General features: G+C 43.5%; 3 protein-coding genes across 5 annotated transcripts; all 3 read right to left on the bottom strand.

The window, feature by feature from the left end:
- Positions 1-3,149: 3,149 nt before the first annotated feature.
- On the bottom strand, positions 3,150-4,874 carry LOC311501724 (uncharacterized protein). Its single transcript, XM_084563703.1, has 3 exons — positions 4,849-4,874; positions 4,512-4,763; positions 3,150-4,124 (listed from the first exon to the last, which is right to left on the bottom strand). Exons 2-3 carry the CDS (start codon positions 4,669-4,671, stop codon positions 3,268-3,270), a joined length of 1,017 nt encoding a protein of 338 aa, XP_084419829.1. The 5' UTR covers positions 4,672-4,763; positions 4,849-4,874; the 3' UTR covers positions 3,150-3,267.
- Positions 4,875-8,115: 3,241 nt separating this feature from the next.
- Positions 8,116-10,522, bottom strand: cart4 (cocaine- and amphetamine-regulated transcript 4; the record flags this gene model as incomplete). The annotated part of the gene is made up of 3 exons (XM_084563726.1): positions 10,259-10,522; positions 9,007-9,090; positions 8,116-8,223 (listed from the first exon to the last, which is right to left on the bottom strand). The coding sequence occupies exons 1-3, from the start codon at positions 10,397-10,399 to the stop codon at positions 8,116-8,118; spliced, it is 333 nt and encodes a 110-aa protein (XP_084419852.1). The 5' UTR covers positions 10,400-10,522.
- A 4,348-nt stretch (positions 10,523-14,870) lies between these two features.
- LOC311501736 (uncharacterized protein) lies at positions 14,871-19,507 on the bottom strand. 3 transcript variants are annotated; one of them, XM_084563721.1, is made up of 5 exons: positions 19,270-19,507; positions 16,812-16,895; positions 16,577-16,707; positions 15,857-15,928; positions 14,871-15,758 (listed from the first exon to the last, which is right to left on the bottom strand). In XM_084563721.1, the coding sequence occupies exons 1-5, from the start codon at positions 19,325-19,327 to the stop codon at positions 15,741-15,743; spliced, it is 363 nt and encodes a 120-aa protein (XP_084419847.1). In that variant the 5' UTR covers positions 19,328-19,507; the 3' UTR covers positions 14,871-15,740. The 3 variants fall into 3 exon arrangements, 2 of the variants coding, with proteins under 2 accessions (XP_084419847.1, XP_084419846.1); XR_014699526.1 differs by having other exon boundaries at positions 15,857-16,707; XM_084563720.1 differs by lacking the exon at positions 14,871-15,758 and having other exon boundaries at positions 15,805-16,707.
- Between the last annotated feature and the right edge of the window lie 393 nt (positions 19,508-19,900).

Below are 19,900 nucleotides of genomic sequence, written 5' to 3'. Positions count from 1 at the left end.
TAAAGGGAACTCACACGGGAGACATGAGCTGCTCAATCTAAAACAGGACTGAAAGGAAATTTAAAGACGCACATGTTGGTCCATTCAGGAAAGAAACCGTCCAGCTGCTCTCTCTGCGGGAAACGATTTATGATGAAAAAATCACTTGTCAGTCCACGAGGAGAAACCGTTCCCCTGCTCCCAACGTGGAAAAAGATTTAGAATGAAAGCAGTTTAAAGAAGCACATGTTAATCCACTCTGGGGAGAAACCGTACAGCTGCAGCGGCTGTGGGAGACGCTTCCGATGGCTGGCTCAGATGAACACCGTTAAATTTATAAGCAACATATTTTCAACGTGAGGACAGTGAGGACAGTGTGGACAGTGACTTTTGGACATGAATCAGCTTCAGACAAAGAAATTCTTTGAGCTCTGATGCTGTTGACAAGAATCCTGAGTCAGATTCAAACTCTCTGAAAGTGAAGACAGATGTTCTCCAGACAAGAAACAGAACATCTGTCCAAAGGACTCATGTCCACTGAAGACTCAGGTGTACGTCCAGGAAGAACATGGACATTTGGTCCGCTCCATCTGTGGATACCAGTGTTTCTACAGGCGTCAGATGAAGAGTCACACTAGAGAGAAACCCTTCAGCTGTCCTGTGTGGGAAAAAATACACCCAAAAGTCGAATATGCAATGTCACAAGAGGATACACAAAGGGGAGAAACACTACCGCTGCAGTGTGTGTGAGCGAAGCTTCACCTGGTTCAAAGAGCTGAAGAGGATGGATTATTTACCTGGACACAGGTGAACTCTGATCAGTCGTCTCTCTCCCTCAGGTCTCTGTAAACTGAACTCACAGGAAATAACGCTGGGCTGCATTTTATTATTATTTTATTAATGTTAAAATAAAAGTCTGAACTGAAACATTTCACCTGATTCTTGTGTTAAATGAGATGTTAAAGCTGATTTACCTTTTTATTAGAAACACTGTTGACATGAGAAGGAGGCTGAGACATCTATGAAGCCTTGTTAACTTTAAATGTTCAGGGAGAAATATTAAATCCAGAAGAACAGAAGAAGAACTTTACACATCATCAATTATCACTGATCAGATTCAGAGGAAACATCTGGAGACAAAGAAACGATGTTTAAACATTTAGAGGCTGAAACAAAGTCAAGTTAACAGAAATGAGACCTGAGGGAAAAGAATGGAAATAGAAGAATAAAATGTGGAGACAAAACATTTATGTTGTTTAAATGAATGGACTGAGGTCAAACACACTGGGAGCTGGCAGTAAAGCAACACCACACGTAGAACACAGAAGAAGAAGCAACGTATTTTCAGACTTTATATAAAAGACGGACAAACCCTCTGTGACGTCACAAGTTGGATTCTGAGCAGCGGGAAAGAAGCTCAGCGATGGACGTCAGCGTTCACTCAGACCTGGATGCTGTCGCCAGTCAGTAGCGTTGAAGGTGAGCAGGAAGCAGACCTCCTGTTCTCGGATTACATTTCAAAATAAAGGTAGGATTTACAGCCTAACGTGTAACTGACTCTTTTATTGTGATAAAGTGTCAAACTCAGCATCAATTAATCCTTAACTTCGTTGTACAATGACATTAAAGACATTCTATTTTATTCATGTGATTGTAATTAAACCCAGACTGAACGTAGAGCAGTTAGAGTCTGATGAGCTGGAGACGGTGAATATTTTCAGACTGTGACGTCTCTGGTTTGAGTTTTCAAACCGTTTCAATCAAGCACTTACTCTGCAACAGGACGTTTGTTTGGGTGGACAGACACGAGAGGGACGTCCACGGCTGGAGGAGGACATCAGTCAGAGGAGGAGCGTCCTCCAGACTCGCTGTTAAAGCACTAACTTAGATTAGATGATGTGGAGTTCTGTTATGAGTCTGACTGTGTTTAGATTCCTCCAGGTATTAGACGGCTCCACTACAGAGCACATCCGTGTATCTGATGATCTTCTGATTCATTTAAGAAGCTACGGAGTCAAACTTATTTATTTAACAGTTTAGTTTTCTAGTCATCATTAAATAAGACGCTGATAAACTCTCAGGTTGATTTATAACTTTATTAGAAACTTTGATGCTTCTTTGTTTTTGTTTTAAATGTGATTCACTAATAAAAACATAAAGTTGACAGAAATATTTTGAGTTAATCAGCTGAAATACTTCAAATGTGAAGTATTTCAGTCATTGTTTGAAATGTTCTAGTAATGTTTTATTTTTAATGGCGACAGGAAATGATGGCGTCCAGCTGTTTGTAACGTAAACATGTCAGAATGTTTTCCATGTTGTTACAGGTCTTTAAGTTATTTCTGATCATTAAAAACTTTGACCCAGAGCGTTAAACACAAACACACACTTAGTTCAGATCATGTCTGTTAGCTCATTAGCTTGGAGAGCTAACTGTTTACTGAACAACACTGTGAATAAAAAAGGCTCTGTACAATTAGCTGTTAGCTGTTAGCTGTTAGCTGTTAGCTGTTAGCTTCTTGTCAGTCAGACGTCAGACTTTTCTTCTTCATGTTTGTTTACGTGGAGTCTGTCAGTCGGTTGTTCTCTGAGGTGTTTAAGGACCTGCGTCATGTCCGAACTTTACAGTGTCAGAGCAGTAAAGACGTTTTATCTGTTGAGTCACCTTCTAACGGATTCATCTTCTGATTACATGAAGCTGACCATGTTTCATTTGACTTTTATCTGATTCTGAAGTTGAGCTTCTCATTGGACTGTGACGTTGACGTCATTAAAGTCTCAGTTCCTTTATCTGACGGTTCAGCCTGAAACATCCATGACTCGACACCAGCTTCGTTCTTTTAGTCTCTCGTCTCTGAATCTTTGAGTCAGTGAGTCTTTGAGTCTTTGAGTCAGTGAGTCAGTGAGTCAGTGAGTCAGTGAGTCTTTGAGTCAGTGAGTCTTTGAGTCTTTGAGTCAGTGAGTCAGTGAGTCAGTGAGTCTTTGAGTCTTTGAGTCAGTGAGTCTTTGAGTCAGTGAGTCTTTGAGTCAGTGAGTCTTTGAGTCTTTGAGTCAGTGAGTCTTTGAGTCAGTGAGTCAGTGAGTCAGTGAGTCTTTGAGTCTTTGAGTCAGTGAGTCAGTGAGTCTTTGAGTCTTTGAGTCAGTGAGTCTTTGAGTCAGTGAGTCTTTGAGTCAGTGAGTCTTTGAGTCTTTGAGTCAGTGAGTCAGTGAGTCAGTGAGTCTTTGAGTCTTTGAGTCAGTGAGTCTTTGAGTCAGTGAGTCAGTGAGTCTTTGAGTCTGAGTCCAGCCTCAGCTGTTGCTCTCTCTGACACACTTGTGGCTCTTGACCTGCGACTGCCAAGAGAATCTTTTGTCACAGATGCTGCAGCTAAACTGTTTTTGTCCCGTGTGAACAGAGAAGTGATAAGTCAGGTTGGCCTTCTGAGAGAAGGTCTTCTCACACATGGGGCAGCTGTACGGTTTCTCCCCCGTGTGAACCGTCATGTGTTTTTTCAGACCTCCTTTCTGTGTGAAGCTCTTCTCGCAGTACAAGCAGCTGAAGGGTTTCTCTCCGGTGTGGATCCTCATGTGGTTCACCAGCGCGCTGCGTACAGCGAAGCTCATTCTGCAGAAGGAGCAGCTGAAGGGTTTCTCTCCTGAGTGACATCTCATGTGACGGATTAAATTTGGCCTCTGAGAGAATCTTTTCCCACAGACGGAGCAGCTGTAGGGTCTCTCTCCTGTGTGGTACCTCATGTGTCTGCGTAGACTGTCCTTACGGCCGAAGCGTCGGCCACACTCAGAGCAGATGAAAGACTTCTTTCCGGCGCCACTTGCTGCAGCGTCGTCGTGGTGATCAGGTCCAGGTCTTCTCATCTTCTTCACGTCGTCATGGTGATCAGGTCCAGGTCTTCTCCTCTTCCTCACGTACTCCTCACTGACGTCCGTCTCAGCCTCGTCTCCAACGATCGGCTGTGAGCGTACCTCTGGACCGAAGGCTCTGGCCGGGCCTGGTCCTCCGTCATCCTCTGGAGCTTCATCGTCCTGGTCCTCAGTCTTCACGGGGACGGGGGACGAGGCGACGTCCTCCTGCTCCTCTTTGATGAACGAGTCCTCAGACGGAGCGTCCTCATTCACCAACACCTGCTGGACGTCTGCAGGAGACGCTGACACAGACAAATGGCTTATTATGAGACGGAGGATGATGAAGATGATGAAGGTGTGTCCACTCAGTCGGTCTCATTGACCTCCATGTTAAACCAACAGGTCTCTGGTCTCCTGATTAAATTAGATCAAGGATTTATTTTATTTCCACAGAAACAGAAACATTAACAGAGTTTTACATCTTCAGATAAAATAAAGGAAGCAGATTAAAGGAGACCAGACCAGGTCCTAGTTAGACCTGATAGAGACCTGAGCTCCATTCTCTCAGATAATAAACTGAATCAGGTTGAAGAGTTTATAAAGTAACGACCAATAAAAGACACAGACTGATCAACGTAGAAACATATTCTAGTATCGTTAGCATTAGCTTAGCCTCCAGCAGCACCTACCTGCTGAGCTCCGCTTCCCTCCAGCTGTTAGCATTAGCTTAGCTTCCAGCAGCTCCTCCTCATACTCCCTCATGGTTCTCTCCACGTGGATGAAGATGTCGTCCACAGCAGCTGTTAGCCGCTGACGGACGAACTCCTGCAGAGCCTCGAGCCTCTTCATCTGGACCAGGATCAGGACAAACGGCTCTCAGACCGCAGGGACTCGGAGACACTTCCGGGACAACATCCGGGTCAGATCCAGATCGGACGGATCTTTAAACACGTCACAGATGAACGAATGATTATTAGTTTATTATTACTTTATTATTATTATTTTATTAATTACTTTATTAATTACTTTATTTCCCGCTGCATCGTTTCCTCGTCGTTTCTGCTTCCTGTTGACAGAGTTGAACTTCCTGTTTTCAAATTATCCCAGCTGTCATTGGTCTAGAGGGGGGGGGGGGGGGGGGGGGTCCACCCTGGACAGGTCTCCAGTCTATCCCAGCTGTCATTGGTCTAGAGGGGGGGTCCACCCTGGACAGGTCTCCAGTCTACCCCAGCTGTCATTGGTCTAGAGGGGGGGTCCACCCTGGACAGGTCTCCAGTCTACCCCAGCTGTCATTGGTCTAGAGGGGGGGTCCACTCTGGACAGGTCTCCAGTCTATCCCAGCTGTCATTGGTCTAGAGGGGGGGTCCACCCTGGACAGGTCTCCAGTCTGTCCCAGGGCTAACACAGAGAGACACTCACACCTACGGCCAATTTAGAATCACCAATGAACCTAACCAGCATGTCTTTGGACGGTGGGAGGAAGCTGGAGAACCTGGAGAGAACCCACGCAGACACAGGGAGAACATGCAGACTACACACAGAAAGGAACCAGTCGGCCTGGATTAGAACCCAGAACCTTCTGGCTGGGAGGCATCAGTGCTGACCACCACACCACTGAGTCAGTGTTATTATTATTAAATGTTATAATATATCATTATTAAATGTTATAATATATCTTTATTAAATGTTATAATATATCATTATTAAATGTTTTAATATATTTTTATTAAATGTTATAATATATCATTATTAAATGTTATAATATATCTTTATTAAATGTTATAATATATCATTATTAAATGTTTTAATATATTTTTATTAAATGTTATAATATATTATTATTAAATGTTTTAATATATTACTGGTGGACGTCATAAACAGGATCTGAATCTTCTGGGACAGATATTAATTTATAAATGAATTATAAGTGAACTGAATGTAAAGCTGAAGGCAGCATTTCCTCCGTCAGGGACTGAGATCGCTGGTGAAATGATATTTGAGGCATAAATGAACCGGTAACCAGGAGACAGAGCTGCAGTCTGTCCTCTGTCCTCTGTCCTCACTAATGAAGGCGTCTTATCTGAGGACGCTGGACGCTGCAGTGAAATGCCATTGTGTCTGTGATGCTCTGAGATAAGCTCTGTCTGTCGGATCAAAGAAAAGGTCCCTGAATCACACACAGCTCGTCTCTGATTGGACGATCAGACTGCGCTCTGGAGAAACAGCTGGAGGTGAAAGAAGAAGAAGATGAAGAAGAAGAAGAAAAGCTCCAGAGTTTTAATGGAGGACTTTATTTAGTGACCTGCTAATCAATGCTAACCCATGCTAATCAATTCTAACTAATGCTAATCACTCTGCTAACGTTTTGCTTTCATATCAATGAACAGTCATTGGTTTCCATCTCATGTTATTGTCTTTTATTGTGATGATGTGTGTTTATAATTGTGCTAATCAACCAGCTAACTGTGCTAATCAACCAGCTAACTGTGCTAATCAACAAGCTAACTGTGCTAATCAACCAGCTAACTGTGCTAATCAACAAGCTAACTGTGCTAATCAACCAGTTAACTGTGCTAATCAACAAGCTAACTGTGCTAATCAACCAGTTAACTCTGCTAATCAACAAGCTAACTGTGCTAATCAACCAGCTAACTGTGCTAATCAACCAGCTGGCCGTTGATGAGAGTCTCTGGTAGTTTGTGGTCGGGGTTAATAAATGTTGATGCCGTGTTCTCGTCTGTTTTCTCGTCTCGGGTCGACCGGCCTCCATGGATCCTCTCAGGGTGACTGACTGACTGACTGACTGGTTTTCATATTTATACAGGAAGCTCCTCGTTGACTGGTGTTCATTACGTCTCAGTATTGAAACTAATATTTCCACATGTGTTGATTTATGTTTTACTGAGTCACAGGTTAAAACATCTCTGGATGGTTGTTGATGTAAATACTTCTGGTTTGGTTTGATGAATAGACGTGGAGCTCAGGTCAGACTGGACTCAGCTGGTTCAGTTTACTGGAGTAAATAAACAGTATTTATTAGTTCAATCTATACTGTTCACAGAATTAAATTCTGTGCTTGTTCCAGTTAAAGGATTTAATATGAATGAATCTCTCATTGACCAGTAAACAGACCTCCTCCATGTATAAATACAGATTTGTACCCAGTAGTAATATCTCCATTACTCCATATGATAGTCCTGTGAGACCAAACATCATGTTCATAACATCATTTCCAAGACGCCTGATGATGATTTAATTATCCACTTTGGTTTTTAGTTCATTTTTCCTCTGATTGAAACCAGCTGATGACGTCTGATGAAGGTTCACATGAGTTCCAGTTCTTTCTTCTTCTTTAGTCCTGATTAATTCAGCTACAGTCGCTTTGAAGGAATTAATGTTAACGAGTTATTTAACTCTGATAAAATCAGACGTTTAACGTAGTGAACTAGTGCTGCTGATGTCCTCACATGAAGACACCAACATCAACCATCTCCATCTAAATGTGACCTAAACCACAGACTGTAGAAGAGCTGACAGATGTGTCTCCTCTTCCTCCTATTGGTCAAACTGAGGCTGGTAACCCGGGGATACGGGCGACGCCATCTTGTTTCAGCTTGGATCCAGAGTCTGATCCGTTCTGTCCGAGTGGATCCACGTCATCGATCACGTTTCACTGCATCGTTTCATATCGTTTTATTTAAATTCCTAATCTCACGTTCATTCACCTCAAGGAGCGGTTGTCTTGGCAACTGTCAATCATCATGATGTCACTTCCTGTTTTTATAGCGTCATATAACTTGAACATACATCAGCACTATATGCAGTACTGCCTAAAATGGATGTGACGTGTACTTTATAGGTCATAAGCCCCGCCCCCAACATGTTAGTGGGCGGGGCTTATGACATATACAGGAGCCACCACCAGGGGGAGCTCCACTTGCTTTGGCTTCATGGTGTCCACTGGTTCTACAGTCTGTGGTCTTAAACTGGACGTTTATACAGAAGAAGACAAAGAGACAAACGTCTGTCCTCGCTGCGTCTGGACACTGACCCCTCCAGGTCAGACGGAGAACTACAGCTGTCCTCTGGTTGGAGGAAATGATGAGGTCTGAGGAGACGTGCAGCTTCATGAAGAAACTTTATTAACAAAAATAAATGAATCTGAACGACGGACACTGGAACTCAAACAAGGACACAAACAGAGAGACGTCGTGTGTGAGTGTGTGAGACGTCTGTCTTAGTGAGGACAGTGTCTGGTGTCCTGACGAGGACAGACGGTCCAGCAGGGGGCGCTCAGTAGCAGCGCAGGAAGAAGGTGTTGCAGGCCGTCCCTCTCAGACAGTCACACAGTCGACCAATCCGAGGGCCGTGCTTCATGGCACACCGCTCGCCCACGTCACACTGAGAGAGAGAGAGAGAGAGAGATTACCCACAATGCTACATGTGGGCGGGACTTAGCAAGCTGCAGTTAACAGGAAGTGGCTCAGCTTCTGTTTATTTATTTAGTTTAATGACTAATTTAATCACATGCAGTTGTAGCTATCATTAGCATTAGCATTAGCATTAGCATACACCACAGAGTCCTGCCACCTTCAGAGGTTTCCTGATGACTCTGTGGTGGTAGGACGTATCAGTGACGGTGAGGAGGCTGAGGACAGAGCTGTGGTGGGAAACGTTGTCTCACGGTGCGAGGACAACTTCCTGCAGCTGAATGTGACAAAGACAAAGCTGTGCTGCCCCGTCCCCTCTCTACAGGAACTATATAACTCCCGCCGCCTGAAGAAGACACAGGTGACACTAAAGGACACGACCCACCTGGACACTGATTCTTTGACCTGCTACCGTCCTGTACACGGACACTGAAGGACACTGATGACCAGAACTAACAGACTGAGGAACGGCTTCTATCCAGAGCCATAATCAGACTGAACAACAATAAAGTCAATGTACAATAACTTCATACAATCATTTCCATAAATAGATCGGTGCAATAATTTAACATGTTTCATATAATCTTATTGTCATGTGTGTAACTGTGTAATATAATATACTTCCTCAGTGAAACAACAGCGACGTCTTATGTGTGAATGTTGTTCTGTTAGTGTTTATAGTTTTGTACATTTATTTTTACTTTAGCATTAGCATTAGCATTAGCATTCACAGGTAGCAGAGTCGTGTTCTCACCCGTGGGATGACGCTGGCTTTCTTCTCCACAGAGAGACCGACTCTGTCGTCAGCTTCATCCAGGAGATTCTGCAGAGCCTCAGCCTGGACACACACAAATACACACAATAATACACACAAATACACACAATAATACACACAGTAATACACAATAATACGCAAATACACACAATAATACACAATAATACACAAATATACACAAATACACACAATAATACACACAAATACACACAATAATACACAATAATACACAAATACACACAATAATACACAATAATACACACAATAATACACACAGTAATACACAATAATACGCAAATACACACAATAATACACAATAATACACAATAATACACAAATACACACAATAATACACACAATAATACACAAATATACACAAATACACACAATAATACACACAAATACACACAATAATACACAATAATACACAAATACACACAATAATACACAATAATACACAAATATACGCAATAGTACACAAATACACACACTAATACACAATAATACACAAATACACACAAATACACACAAATACACACAATAATACACAAATACACAATAATACACAATAATACACAGTAACACACTGTTTGTCAGGATGGAGCGTAAACAACAGCTGATGATGATCTTTGCTGCCACACTGATGCTAAGCTAACATGATGCTAATTGACCCAGGCAGGTCGAGGCTGCAGCTGCGTCAGTCTTTCAGTGAGACACGTCCAGATTCTGTTGGACGTCAGCGGCGTCTCTGAACGCGTCGTGACTCCAGACCAACATCAACATGACGTTTACTGTCAGTTAGCATCGTTAAGCTAACATTAGCATAAAGAGGAAGTGTTCAGGACTCGTTCTAAAACATGATCTTAACTTTTTATTTCTTATTTAAAACTGAACAAATCATCTTTTGTTGTTTGACTGGAATCATTTGAATCTTTTATTTTTGTCAGTTTATTTTTTGGGTTTGATTTATCTGAGGATCTCTTTATTATCTGAATTTAATCTAAAGTCATGTGACTTCACTTAAATGATATTTTATATAAATTCACTGAGATTATTTTAACTTGACTTAGTTTGAACACCTGAATTTAATTTAACCGTTAACATAATTAATTATGATTAAACTGATTAACCATAAATTAACACCTTTGTTACTTTTATTTCGTTTAATTATTTTAATTATTTGATGATCTTTACTGAGAGCAGAGATCCTCTACGCTGACAGATGACTCACCAGCTCGCTGGTGCTGAGGCCGAGGACGGGCTGGTCCGGCGCCGACGGCAGCTGACTGTCGGACGACCTTTGACCCTGGCAGAGTGATGTCATCACGGACAGACAGACGGACAGGTAGACGACGGCTCGCATGCTCTCCATCTTCAGACAGACAGGAAGTCAGACATGAAACTGTTAAAGCAGCAAAACAACTGAAGCAACTTCTGAGTGACGACGTGAACTCACTTCTGAGAAAAGATCCTGGAGGACTGGTCTGCTCTTCTTCTGTGGTGTCTGAGCTCAGCTTTGAGTTTCTTCAGGTGCTCTGGTTTCTCTGAGCGCTGCTGTCTGATGCTCATGTATTTATACTCTCTCTCCTCATCTTCCTCCTCCTCCTCCTCTTCCTCCTCCTCCTCTTCCTCCTCCTCCTCCTCTTCCTCCTCTTCCTCCTCCTCCTCTTCCTCCTCCTCCTCCTCCTCCTCCTCCCCCCAGTCATTTGTCATGTTTCCTGTGATGGACGTCATGTTGAGAGGTCGATGCTGTACAGATGTCAGAGGTCAGACTGATCAATCATTGTGATGACCAGATAATGATTGACAGCTGCTCTAATCAATCAGGAGACGTGTTGGGGCTCCGCCCACTTTACAAGAAGAGACACAAACAAACAACACGTCTGACTCACTTCTCTTTTCTGTCTCTTCATAGTTTCAGTTTGTCTCTTTGAGGTTGTCCTCTGGTAGCTGTCCTCTGGTAGCTGTCCTCTGGTTGTTGTCCTCTGAATGTTGTCCTCTGAATGTTATCCTCTGGATGCTGTCCTCTGGTTGTTGTCCTCTGGTTGTTGTCCTCTGAATGTTGTCCTCTGGTTGTTGTCCTCTGGTTGTTGTCCTCTGAATGTTATCCTCTGAATGTTGTCCTCTGGTAGCTGTCCTCTGGTAGTTGTCCTCTGGTAGTTGTCCTCTGGTTGTTGTCCTCTGAATGTTGTCCTCTGGATGTTGTCCTCTGGTTGTTGTCCTCTGGTTGTTGTCCTCCTGTTGTTGTCCTTTGAATGTTGTCCTCTGAATGTTGTCCTCTGGTTGTTGTCCTCTGGTTGTTGTCCTCTGGATGCTGTCCTCTGGTTTTTGTCCTCTGGATGCTGTCCTCTGGTTGTAGCCTGTCTCTCTGTTTCATGTTTTTCTGTCTCTGTAGTTTTATTCTGTGTCTTTGTCTATTTCCTGGTTGTGGTTCAGATCAGCTGATCCGATCTGTGATGGGCTCGGTCTAATACCTGGACACTGAGTCGACTCATTAACGTCCTGACCTGCTCATTAACCTGCAGCTGCTTCCTGTCTCAGGTCAGAGGTCAGAGGTTTTATTTACATGTTGTTTACTGACCGACGACCCATCATGCACCTGAAGCGTCTGACCTCAGGTGTGACTTTAAGGATGACGCAGGAGGAAACAGTTTGTGCCCTTTTCTTCGTCTGATTCCATCGTGCTGCAGCTTTCATCTGGACTCATTAACGAGGAAATGTCAGAGAAGACCTGGATCTGTTCACGGCTACGACAACCACGACACCGTCACCACGACACCGTCACCACGACGACCACAACACGCCTCCAGCGCCTGGAGACCAACACTAATAAACACAAATGAAGGAGAAGCAGCAGTGAACCCTGGAGTCAGTGATTTATTCACTTCACCGACACTCTGTATATCGTTTATCTTCCGTTTCGTTCGCTTTAAACCGAAGATAAATCTGCAGCCGTCAGTCGAGGCTGATGTTGACGTCACGCGGCCTCCGTTTATTCAGAAAAACCAGAGAAGAAGAAGGCTGCGGGACGACCTCCTGCTTCAACGCCACGGCTTCAGTGACCTTCAGGAGAAAGATGAGAGACAGCTGCAGAATAAATGAATGAACAAACAGTTTAAAAGCACAAACTCCAGACAGACTTCAGACGCTCTGACCTTTGACCTCTAACAGCAATGAGTCCTCATAACGTCCTCCAGTTCTTCTTCTTCTTCTTGTGTTTCCCGTCCCGTGTCGTCTGCTGATCAGTGATCAGATGATCCGCTCTGAGTCTGGATGTGATGACCTAAAGACTCCGACATGAGTCCAGTCCTGAGCTCTGAGCTGATGAGTTTTATCTGCTGACAGTCAGGTTTCTCTGAAGGTCACTGCATCAAACGCACCTTTCATCCTCAGCCAGTCGCTTTCTGTTTGTTCTTTAATTGATCCGTTAAAGTTTAAATTGCTCCAGACGTGTTTCGTGCAGATTCCTCCTGGACTGAAATAACCGAGGAGCTCGAGGCGTCCGTCAAACTCCTCCTCTCAGTTTTCATCGACACTCACCGACTTGTGACTGACGGACTCGTTCACAGACACCTCCGATCTCCATCATACCGCCGTCACCACAGCCCAGAAATAAACCCAGAACGTGTGGAGCCCGAGGGTCTCACCAGGAGCAGCGCGGGGGTTTCTCTTTAACGTCAATACTCGTAAACATAAAGAGAACAAGACGCCACTGATTACAGACAATACATTTATTATTCTAAGAGGTGATTCTCTGGTTGTCCATGTCTCTGTAGAGGACAGTTGGTCTCTAGTGGACGTCCCAGGCTCTGGTTGCCAAGGAAACCCTCATATAGACATGTCCAGTGGGCGGAGCTATCACCATGGTGGATCTGCTGGTAGGAACCAAAGTGGTGGACGGTGTTTAATTCAGGTCAACGTTTGGGGAACTCTGCGTTTGAGTCACATGTCAATCAAATGGATCAATGGCTCCCATTGGTCCAGATCAGTTCAGCTTGGTACCGCCCACTTCATGTCTCCTCCTCAGTGGACAAACCTTCACTCGTCTTCAAACTGTAGATCATCTCCTTCACAGACACAGCAGCCAGAGGTTTCTACCTGGTAGAGTCTGGCTCGTCCTCCAACCAATCAGAGACGTCCAGACTGATCAGATGACCTAGATGACCTGTATGACTACTGTCCAGCACCATAGACATATATAGATAGACGCGTCATTGACTGTGGAGGGAGGTGCCTAAAGCGCCGCCATCTTGGTACAGGGCTCGCAGAGGCAGCGGTGCATGAACATACGAAGGAAAGAGGTACTCCTCAATCTCAAAGTAGAATTATTCGCTGAATTTTGAACCGATTTCAAAACGTATTGATCTGTTAAAAACGTCACACATGTAGCTATGATAAAAATATGGTTTTACTACCCAAATACAATTTTTACTTAATGTTATCAGCAGACTAGCTTCTGACAGAGGATTGTAAAGAAAAGATGCCGGACTTCAACTGAGCGATTTATGATCACTTTTATTGTGTAGAAACCCCATTCCTCCATAGATGTAATGCACTGTAGGAGCGAGTGGCCCTGTTCCAAGATGGCCGCCCTGTAGGCACGCCGCTCTAGAAGACGGCAGCACTCAATGTCGCGTCTATCTATATATGTCTATGTCCAGCACCACACTAAGCCACGCCCACAAGATCTGATTGGCCCAGCAGATCTTTGCTACACCTGCTTCCAGACTAATGAATCCTGAGGGAAACAGGTGTGATGTCAGAGTCTTGGTCCTTGACGTTAACAGAAGTGGAAGAATAATCGTCTGACGGATTCAAACCATCTAATGTGGATCCTTTAATCCTGATCATCTTTCAGCTCTGTGATAAAACACTGTGATCAATAGAGTCACATTCAGAACTGAGATCGACACAAGTCTGACAGAAGAAGCTCAGTATAGTTTTCTATTTTTTATTGAAAAATACAAATAGAAACAATGAGGTCCTCTGTGACTGTGACATGTCAAACATTTCATTTCATTTTATTCTTTCGTGAACAAACTTTAAAGGCAGTAGTGTTCATGGTTCATTGTCTACAGAGTGAATGGTAAGTGCTGGTGTTTACTGAGCTCTAACGTTAGAGGGCGCCGTCGAGTCTCATTAAAGCCGGACTCCTCTCTGAGATGTTGTTTTGATGCTCAGATGGAAGGAGGAGGAGGTCAGGGTGGATGGAGGACGCACAGGGCAGAAGGAGGTTTTGGTTCAGTGGAAATAAAAACATTCAGATTAACGTAACGAGACATAATATTAATCTAGAATATGTTCATATGTGGCTTTAGGGAATAAACGTATAAAGTTGATATATAATCAATGTTGTTCAGACTGTGTGTGATTCAATAGGACGTCGTTCAGACGTCACATCAACATCCGTCCTGATCTGGTCTCTAGTGTCCAGGTTAAACAGGTCCAGGTGTGAACACTGATCTGGTCTCTAGAGTCCAGGTTAAACAGGTCCAGGTGTGAACACTGATCTGGTCTCTAGAGTCCAGGTTAAACAGGTCCAGGTGTGAACACCGATCTGGTCTCTAGTGTCCAGGTTAAACAGGTCCAGGTGTGAACACCGATCTGGTCTCTAGAGTCCAGGTTAAACAGGTCCAGGTGTGAACACCGATCTGGTCTCTAGAGTCCAGGTTAAACAGGTCCAGGTGTGAACACCGATCTGGTCTCTAGTGTCCAGGTTAAACAGGTCCAGGTGTGAACACCGATCTGGTCTCTAGAGTCCAGATTAAACAGGTCCAGGTGTGAACGCTGATCTGGTCTCTAGTGTCCAGGTTAAACAGGTCCAGGTGTGAACACTGATCTGGTGTCAGTCCACATGTGGAGGTGGTCTGGGACACATGTGACCTCCTTCCTTTGGTAGTGTGAACACACAATGAGTCCTGGGTCACATTAAAGACCACCAACTCAACAGGGCTGATCTGAGGAAGAGGAGTTTAACTCCTTCATTCAACCACTAGTAGAAATGATCACATGAATCAGTGATGTCTGTTCATTAGTAATGAGAGCCTTTTAAAAGATTCTGGCCTTGGAGCTGAGAACCAAACTAAACTAGAAACTAATCTGAACTAGAATCAACTCAGGAAATAAATCAGATCTTAACATGTGAGAGTCTTTCCATCTGGTTCCAACATCTGGATCATGTCTCCAAGGCAACCAGCAGCTGTTGATGGTTCTGATCCAGCGGTAGGTAGAGATCCATTAGAGACAGCAGCTGTGACCACATGATGGCGCTGCTGATTTACAGACACACAAACTGAGATCAGATCTCAAGTGCTGGCTGGGGACGCATGTGGAGACACATTTAGATTAAAACCAGGTGGATGGACAGGTGAGACCAGGTGAGACCAGGTGAGACCAGGTGGATGGACAGGTGAGACCAGGTGAGACCAGGTGAGACCAGGTGGATGGACAGGTGAGACCAGGTGAGACCAGGTGTTGATGTGAGGTCTGAACAGATTCTTAAATTCTTCAGTTCTCTTCTAAACGTTGTTTCTTGACGTCTGACTGAAGATCAGTCGTCTTCTTTTAGATCAGAGACGATTCCACACGTCTCTAGGTTCATGTAGTTTTACAGATCAATGCCGTCAGCTGAGGAAGAAGGTCTGTGATTGGCCGATGTCCACTGGCTCCTACCCCGAGGTGATGGCGGCCATGTTTAGAAGGGGGTCAGGAAATCAGACGGACGCTGACAGCTGGAAGACACGACATGAAGCTCTAATCAAACTGTTTAATAACTAAAATATATCATCATGTGACTGATCATGTGACTGATCATGTGACTGATCATCACCTGTGTGTGTCTCAGCTGAATCCAGTTCAGGACCATGAGGATCGTCAGCGTCCAGACCAGCGTGGTGATTTCCTGCAGACAGTAAACACACCATGACTGCAGTTAAAGAGATCATTATTTATTAATAGTAGTTTAGATGTTCAGTGTTGGAGAGCGCCACCTGCTGGCAGACTGAATAAAACCCTCTCAGAACAAATCAGGAGTTTTCTGGTTGTTTGTGTCTCAGTGATCAGTGGTGTGGTGTCCACCTGATGGTCCCATGACTAGAGTCTGTTAATGACCCCACCTGGACCTGGACCTGGACCTGGTTCTGGACAGAGAGACTCCGACTGAACAGACTGAGCAGCCTGACAGACGACGCTCTGAACCTGTCTTCTTCTGTGGTGGATTGTCTTTGAGCTGAACCTCAGACCAGAGGACGTGGATGGATTCTGGATGTGTCTGAGCGTTTGAAGCGTTTGTGTTTGTTGGCAGAAAGCGGACCGACTGTTAACAGAAACCATCTGCTCACCGCTGCTGAATCAGCGCTTCATAGAAAACATGAAAACATCAGACAGACTCCAGCTTTGATCTGGATCCTCAGGTCGACCCGGTTCAGCTGCATTCTCAGCTCACAGCTTTAAACTCTGATAGATTCAGTCGGATCGGACTGAGCTCCATCTTCACCTGCGTTGACGTTTGGTTTAATCTGACGTCAAACCTGATCAGTTTTATTCCTACCAGAGAAACAGGAAGTGATGCCACATTTCCAACGTTGTCCTCCGGCGTTTCTGTGATTCCCTGTCCTCCCGTGTCCTCTGGACCAAATAATTCTTCGTCGAACTTTTCCAGTTCCTCGCTGCTGGCGTTACCTGGAGGAAACACAAACCTCAGTCAGACACCAGAGGAGAAAACAAATGGACCATTCAGGCTAGCAGTGAGTTAGCCCTCTGGCTAGCTGCTAGGTGCGACTCACTGTAGAAGAAGTACTCGATCATGGTTGTGTTGTCGTCGTAAAGAGGAAACGGCGTGGTGTCATTGTAGTCATAATCTGCATAAACTGAAATACAACACAGACACGTCAACGTCACAAACATAAAGCTAAGCTAACAGTTTCCTCTTTTTGTTAGCTTAGCGAAACAATTTACCTTTGTTTCCAGTGTTTGAGCTAAGCTAACATTAAAACTGCTGTAACAGAGATTTTAGTTTAACGTTTGTTTTCTGAAATTTAAAAGTCATCATCATCATCATCATCATCATCATCATCAAACAGGAAGTGTGTTGTGTTCCAGGACCCTCAGTGTGTCAGCAGCTGCTTAAATGAGAATAAATGTGATTAAATATCAGACGAGTTCAAACAGCTGATGGGATCGTGGTCGCTGAGGACACACCCCCACTCATACCTGAGGTCAGTGAATGTCACATGATGCGTTCATGATGCCAGCAGTTCATTTTACGTTTCTTTTCTAGTTAATAAAGTTTTATTTTAATCTGTAAAATCTCATGTTGTTTATTTATTATTTGTTCTGATATAAAAGCACATGGCTCTGTCGTTAGCATCATGCTAACATGAAACACATCTGTGGAATGAGACACACATGTGTCCTCTGACTGTCCAACATGTCAAGAATTAAAACAGCTGCTGGACTGGCCAGGTGATCCTGACACTACTTCCTGTTTCCTCCCCTGACATGGGCACACACACACACACACACACACACATACACACACATGAACAGAGAGCCTGATGGGAACTGAGGGGGCAGCGAGTTAATTGTTACCAAACAGGAAGTGTGTCATCTCTAACAGCCTGTCAATCAAAGCTTCATCATAACAGAGGAAATAGAAAACAGCTGATTCACAGAGAGACGACCTGTCAATCAAACAGAGGACTGTGATTCTTGTCTGAAGGTAAAAAAAATAAATAAGATTAAAGAAAGAAAGAGACAGAGGAAGACGGGAAGAAGAAAGAAGAAGAAGAAAGAAAAGAGCAACTAAATGAACGCAGGAAGAAAACGTAAAAAGGATAAAAGCAAAAGAAGAAACAGAAGGAAAACAAGAACAGAAGAGAAGGTAATAGAAGACGAGGTAAAGAAGGAGTGACAGGAAGTTAAGAAAATAAAAGCCTGGGGGGTCAGTAACATTGTGGGGGCGTTTGTTGGCAAAGTCACATGATCCTCAGAGAGCCTCTACAAAAACCAGCTGTTCAACACACACACACACACACACACACACGTAAAGAATTAAAGCTAAATCGGGGCGTGTGTAGTTCAGGGCCTGTCGTTTCTTTTCACCATGACAACCATCAGGCCTGTAGACATCATGTTATTGATCTGTTTGTTGTTGTCAGGAGAAACTTTGAAACTTCAAACACATTTCATTTAAAGATAAAAACACCGGGAGGTCAGGTGACCTTCAAAGTGATGATCAATAAAGATTTGAACATTTTGACAGATGTGTTCAAACATCAACAATCTTCTTCAGGTCAGTGACTAGATGGGACCATTTAGCATTTACTGATCAATAAACTGTTTAACCTCAGAGAACGTAAAACTTTACTAAAATCAAACTTATCTAGAGTCAAACTTTACAAAACTCAAAACGTTACAAAAGTCAAACTTAACAAAAGTAAAACTGTACTAAAGTAAAACGACCAAAGTCAAACTCAACAAGAGTCAAACTTTACATAACTCAAAGTTTACTAAAGTCAAACTTTACTAAAATGAAACTTGACTGGAGTCAAACTTTACAAAATTCTAAACTTTACAAAAGTTAAACTGTACGAAAGTCAAACTTAACAAAAGTCAAACTTTACATAACTCAAACTTTACAAAACTCAGATTTTACAAAAGTTAAACTCAACAATACTCAAACTTTACGTAACTCAAACTACTAAAATGAAACTTGACTGGAGTCAAACTTTGCAAAAGTAAAATCTTGTAAAACTCAAATTTTACTTAAGTCAAACTTTATTAAAGTTAAACTTAATGAGATTCAAACTTTACTAGAGTCAAACTTATCCTGAAACTAATACCTATCCTGAAAAGTCAAACATTAGAAGAGCCAAACTTTACTAAATCATAACTTTACTCTGCAGGTATGTAGGCGCTGGTGGCTGATGTCTGTTTCCATGGAAACAAACTCCTCATCAACTTTATCTAAAATGTGAATCTCAGTTCTGATCAACGTTTAAACTACAGATCTGAGAAAGTAAATGTTTAAAAGAGTTGCTGTTCAATGAGCAATAAAAGTGTCTACTTCACAGACGATGAACACATGAACCAATCATTTCATGCAAACAGAGAGAAAGACCTCCAACATGGCTGCCGTACAGTACAGTGTGTGTGTGTGGGGGGGGGGGGGGGGGGGTAAACATGCCATCTGACAGTTAAACAGTAAAATAAACGGAGCAGAACAGGAAGTTAAGAACTCACCAGCAGACAGCAGAGAGACTCCGAGGAGATAAACTGAGAGAAACCTGAGACTCGACATGACTCACCCGCTGAGAGGGAGAGAGAGGGGGAGAGAGAGGGGGAGAGAGAGAGAGTGAGAGAGAAAGAGAGGATGGATGGATGACAAGAACAAACAGAGAACAGAGAGAAAGCACAGAGAGGTGTGATGGTCTGAACGACTGAGCGCTGAATGAACATGAACCCAAAGAAAAGGGGAGGAGAGAGGAGGACGGGGGAGGAGAGGGGGGAGAAGGGGAGGGAGGGAGAGGGGGAGGGGGGGAGCTTGTTCTGGTTTCTTGCCAAGTTTGTTCCCTGTTTGCCAAACATGAAGAAAGTCAGATGTTTGTTGTTACGGCCGTCCTGCAGACTTTATCCAGACGTTCCCCTGAAGGAGCTGCTTTATGTATATATCTGCCAAAACATTAGGTACACCAGTGAAGCCATTCTGGTCTAAACAATGTTGAGTTGATGTAGAAACAGAAAGGTGGTGATTCACCTGGATGATCACTGTGGTGCTGTTAAAGATAAACTCAGACATGTTTATTAATCCCACGTATGACCTCGTCACAGTAGCACAGAGTTTGGCTAAATATAAATACACAGAAAAACAATG

Source organism: Chelon labrosus (genome assembly GCF_963514085.1).
Source record: "Chelon labrosus genome assembly, chromosome: 16".
NCBI classification, from domain to species: domain Eukaryota; kingdom Metazoa; phylum Chordata; class Actinopteri; order Mugiliformes; family Mugilidae; genus Chelon; species Chelon labrosus.
The sequence above is the reverse complement of the archived record's forward strand: the minus strand, read 5'-3'. Positions and strand labels throughout refer to the sequence as shown.

Excerpts from the sequence above, each read along its gene's own strand:
- LOC311501724 (XM_084563703.1), bottom strand. The coding sequence starts at position 4,671 with ATGAAGAGGCTCGAGGCTCTGCAGGAGTTCGTCCGTCAGCGGCTAACA. Across the intron at positions 4,125-4,511 it reads AGGGAAGCGGAGCTCAGCAG|CGTCTCCTGCAGACGTCCAG; the intron begins GTAGGTGCTGCT and ends TGTCTGTGTCAG.
- LOC311501736 (XM_084563720.1), bottom strand. The coding sequence starts at position 19,327 with ATGTCGAGTCTCAGGTTTCTCTCAGTTTATCTCCTCGGAGTCTCTCTG. Across the intron at positions 16,896-19,269 it reads AGTCTCTCTGCTGTCTGCTG|TTTATGCAGATTATGACTAC; the intron begins GTGAGTTCTTAA and ends GTTGTATTTCAG. Across the intron at positions 16,708-16,811 it reads GATCGAGTACTTCTTCTACA|GTAACGCCAGCAGCGAGGAA; the intron begins GTGAGTCGCACC and ends TGTTTCCTCCAG.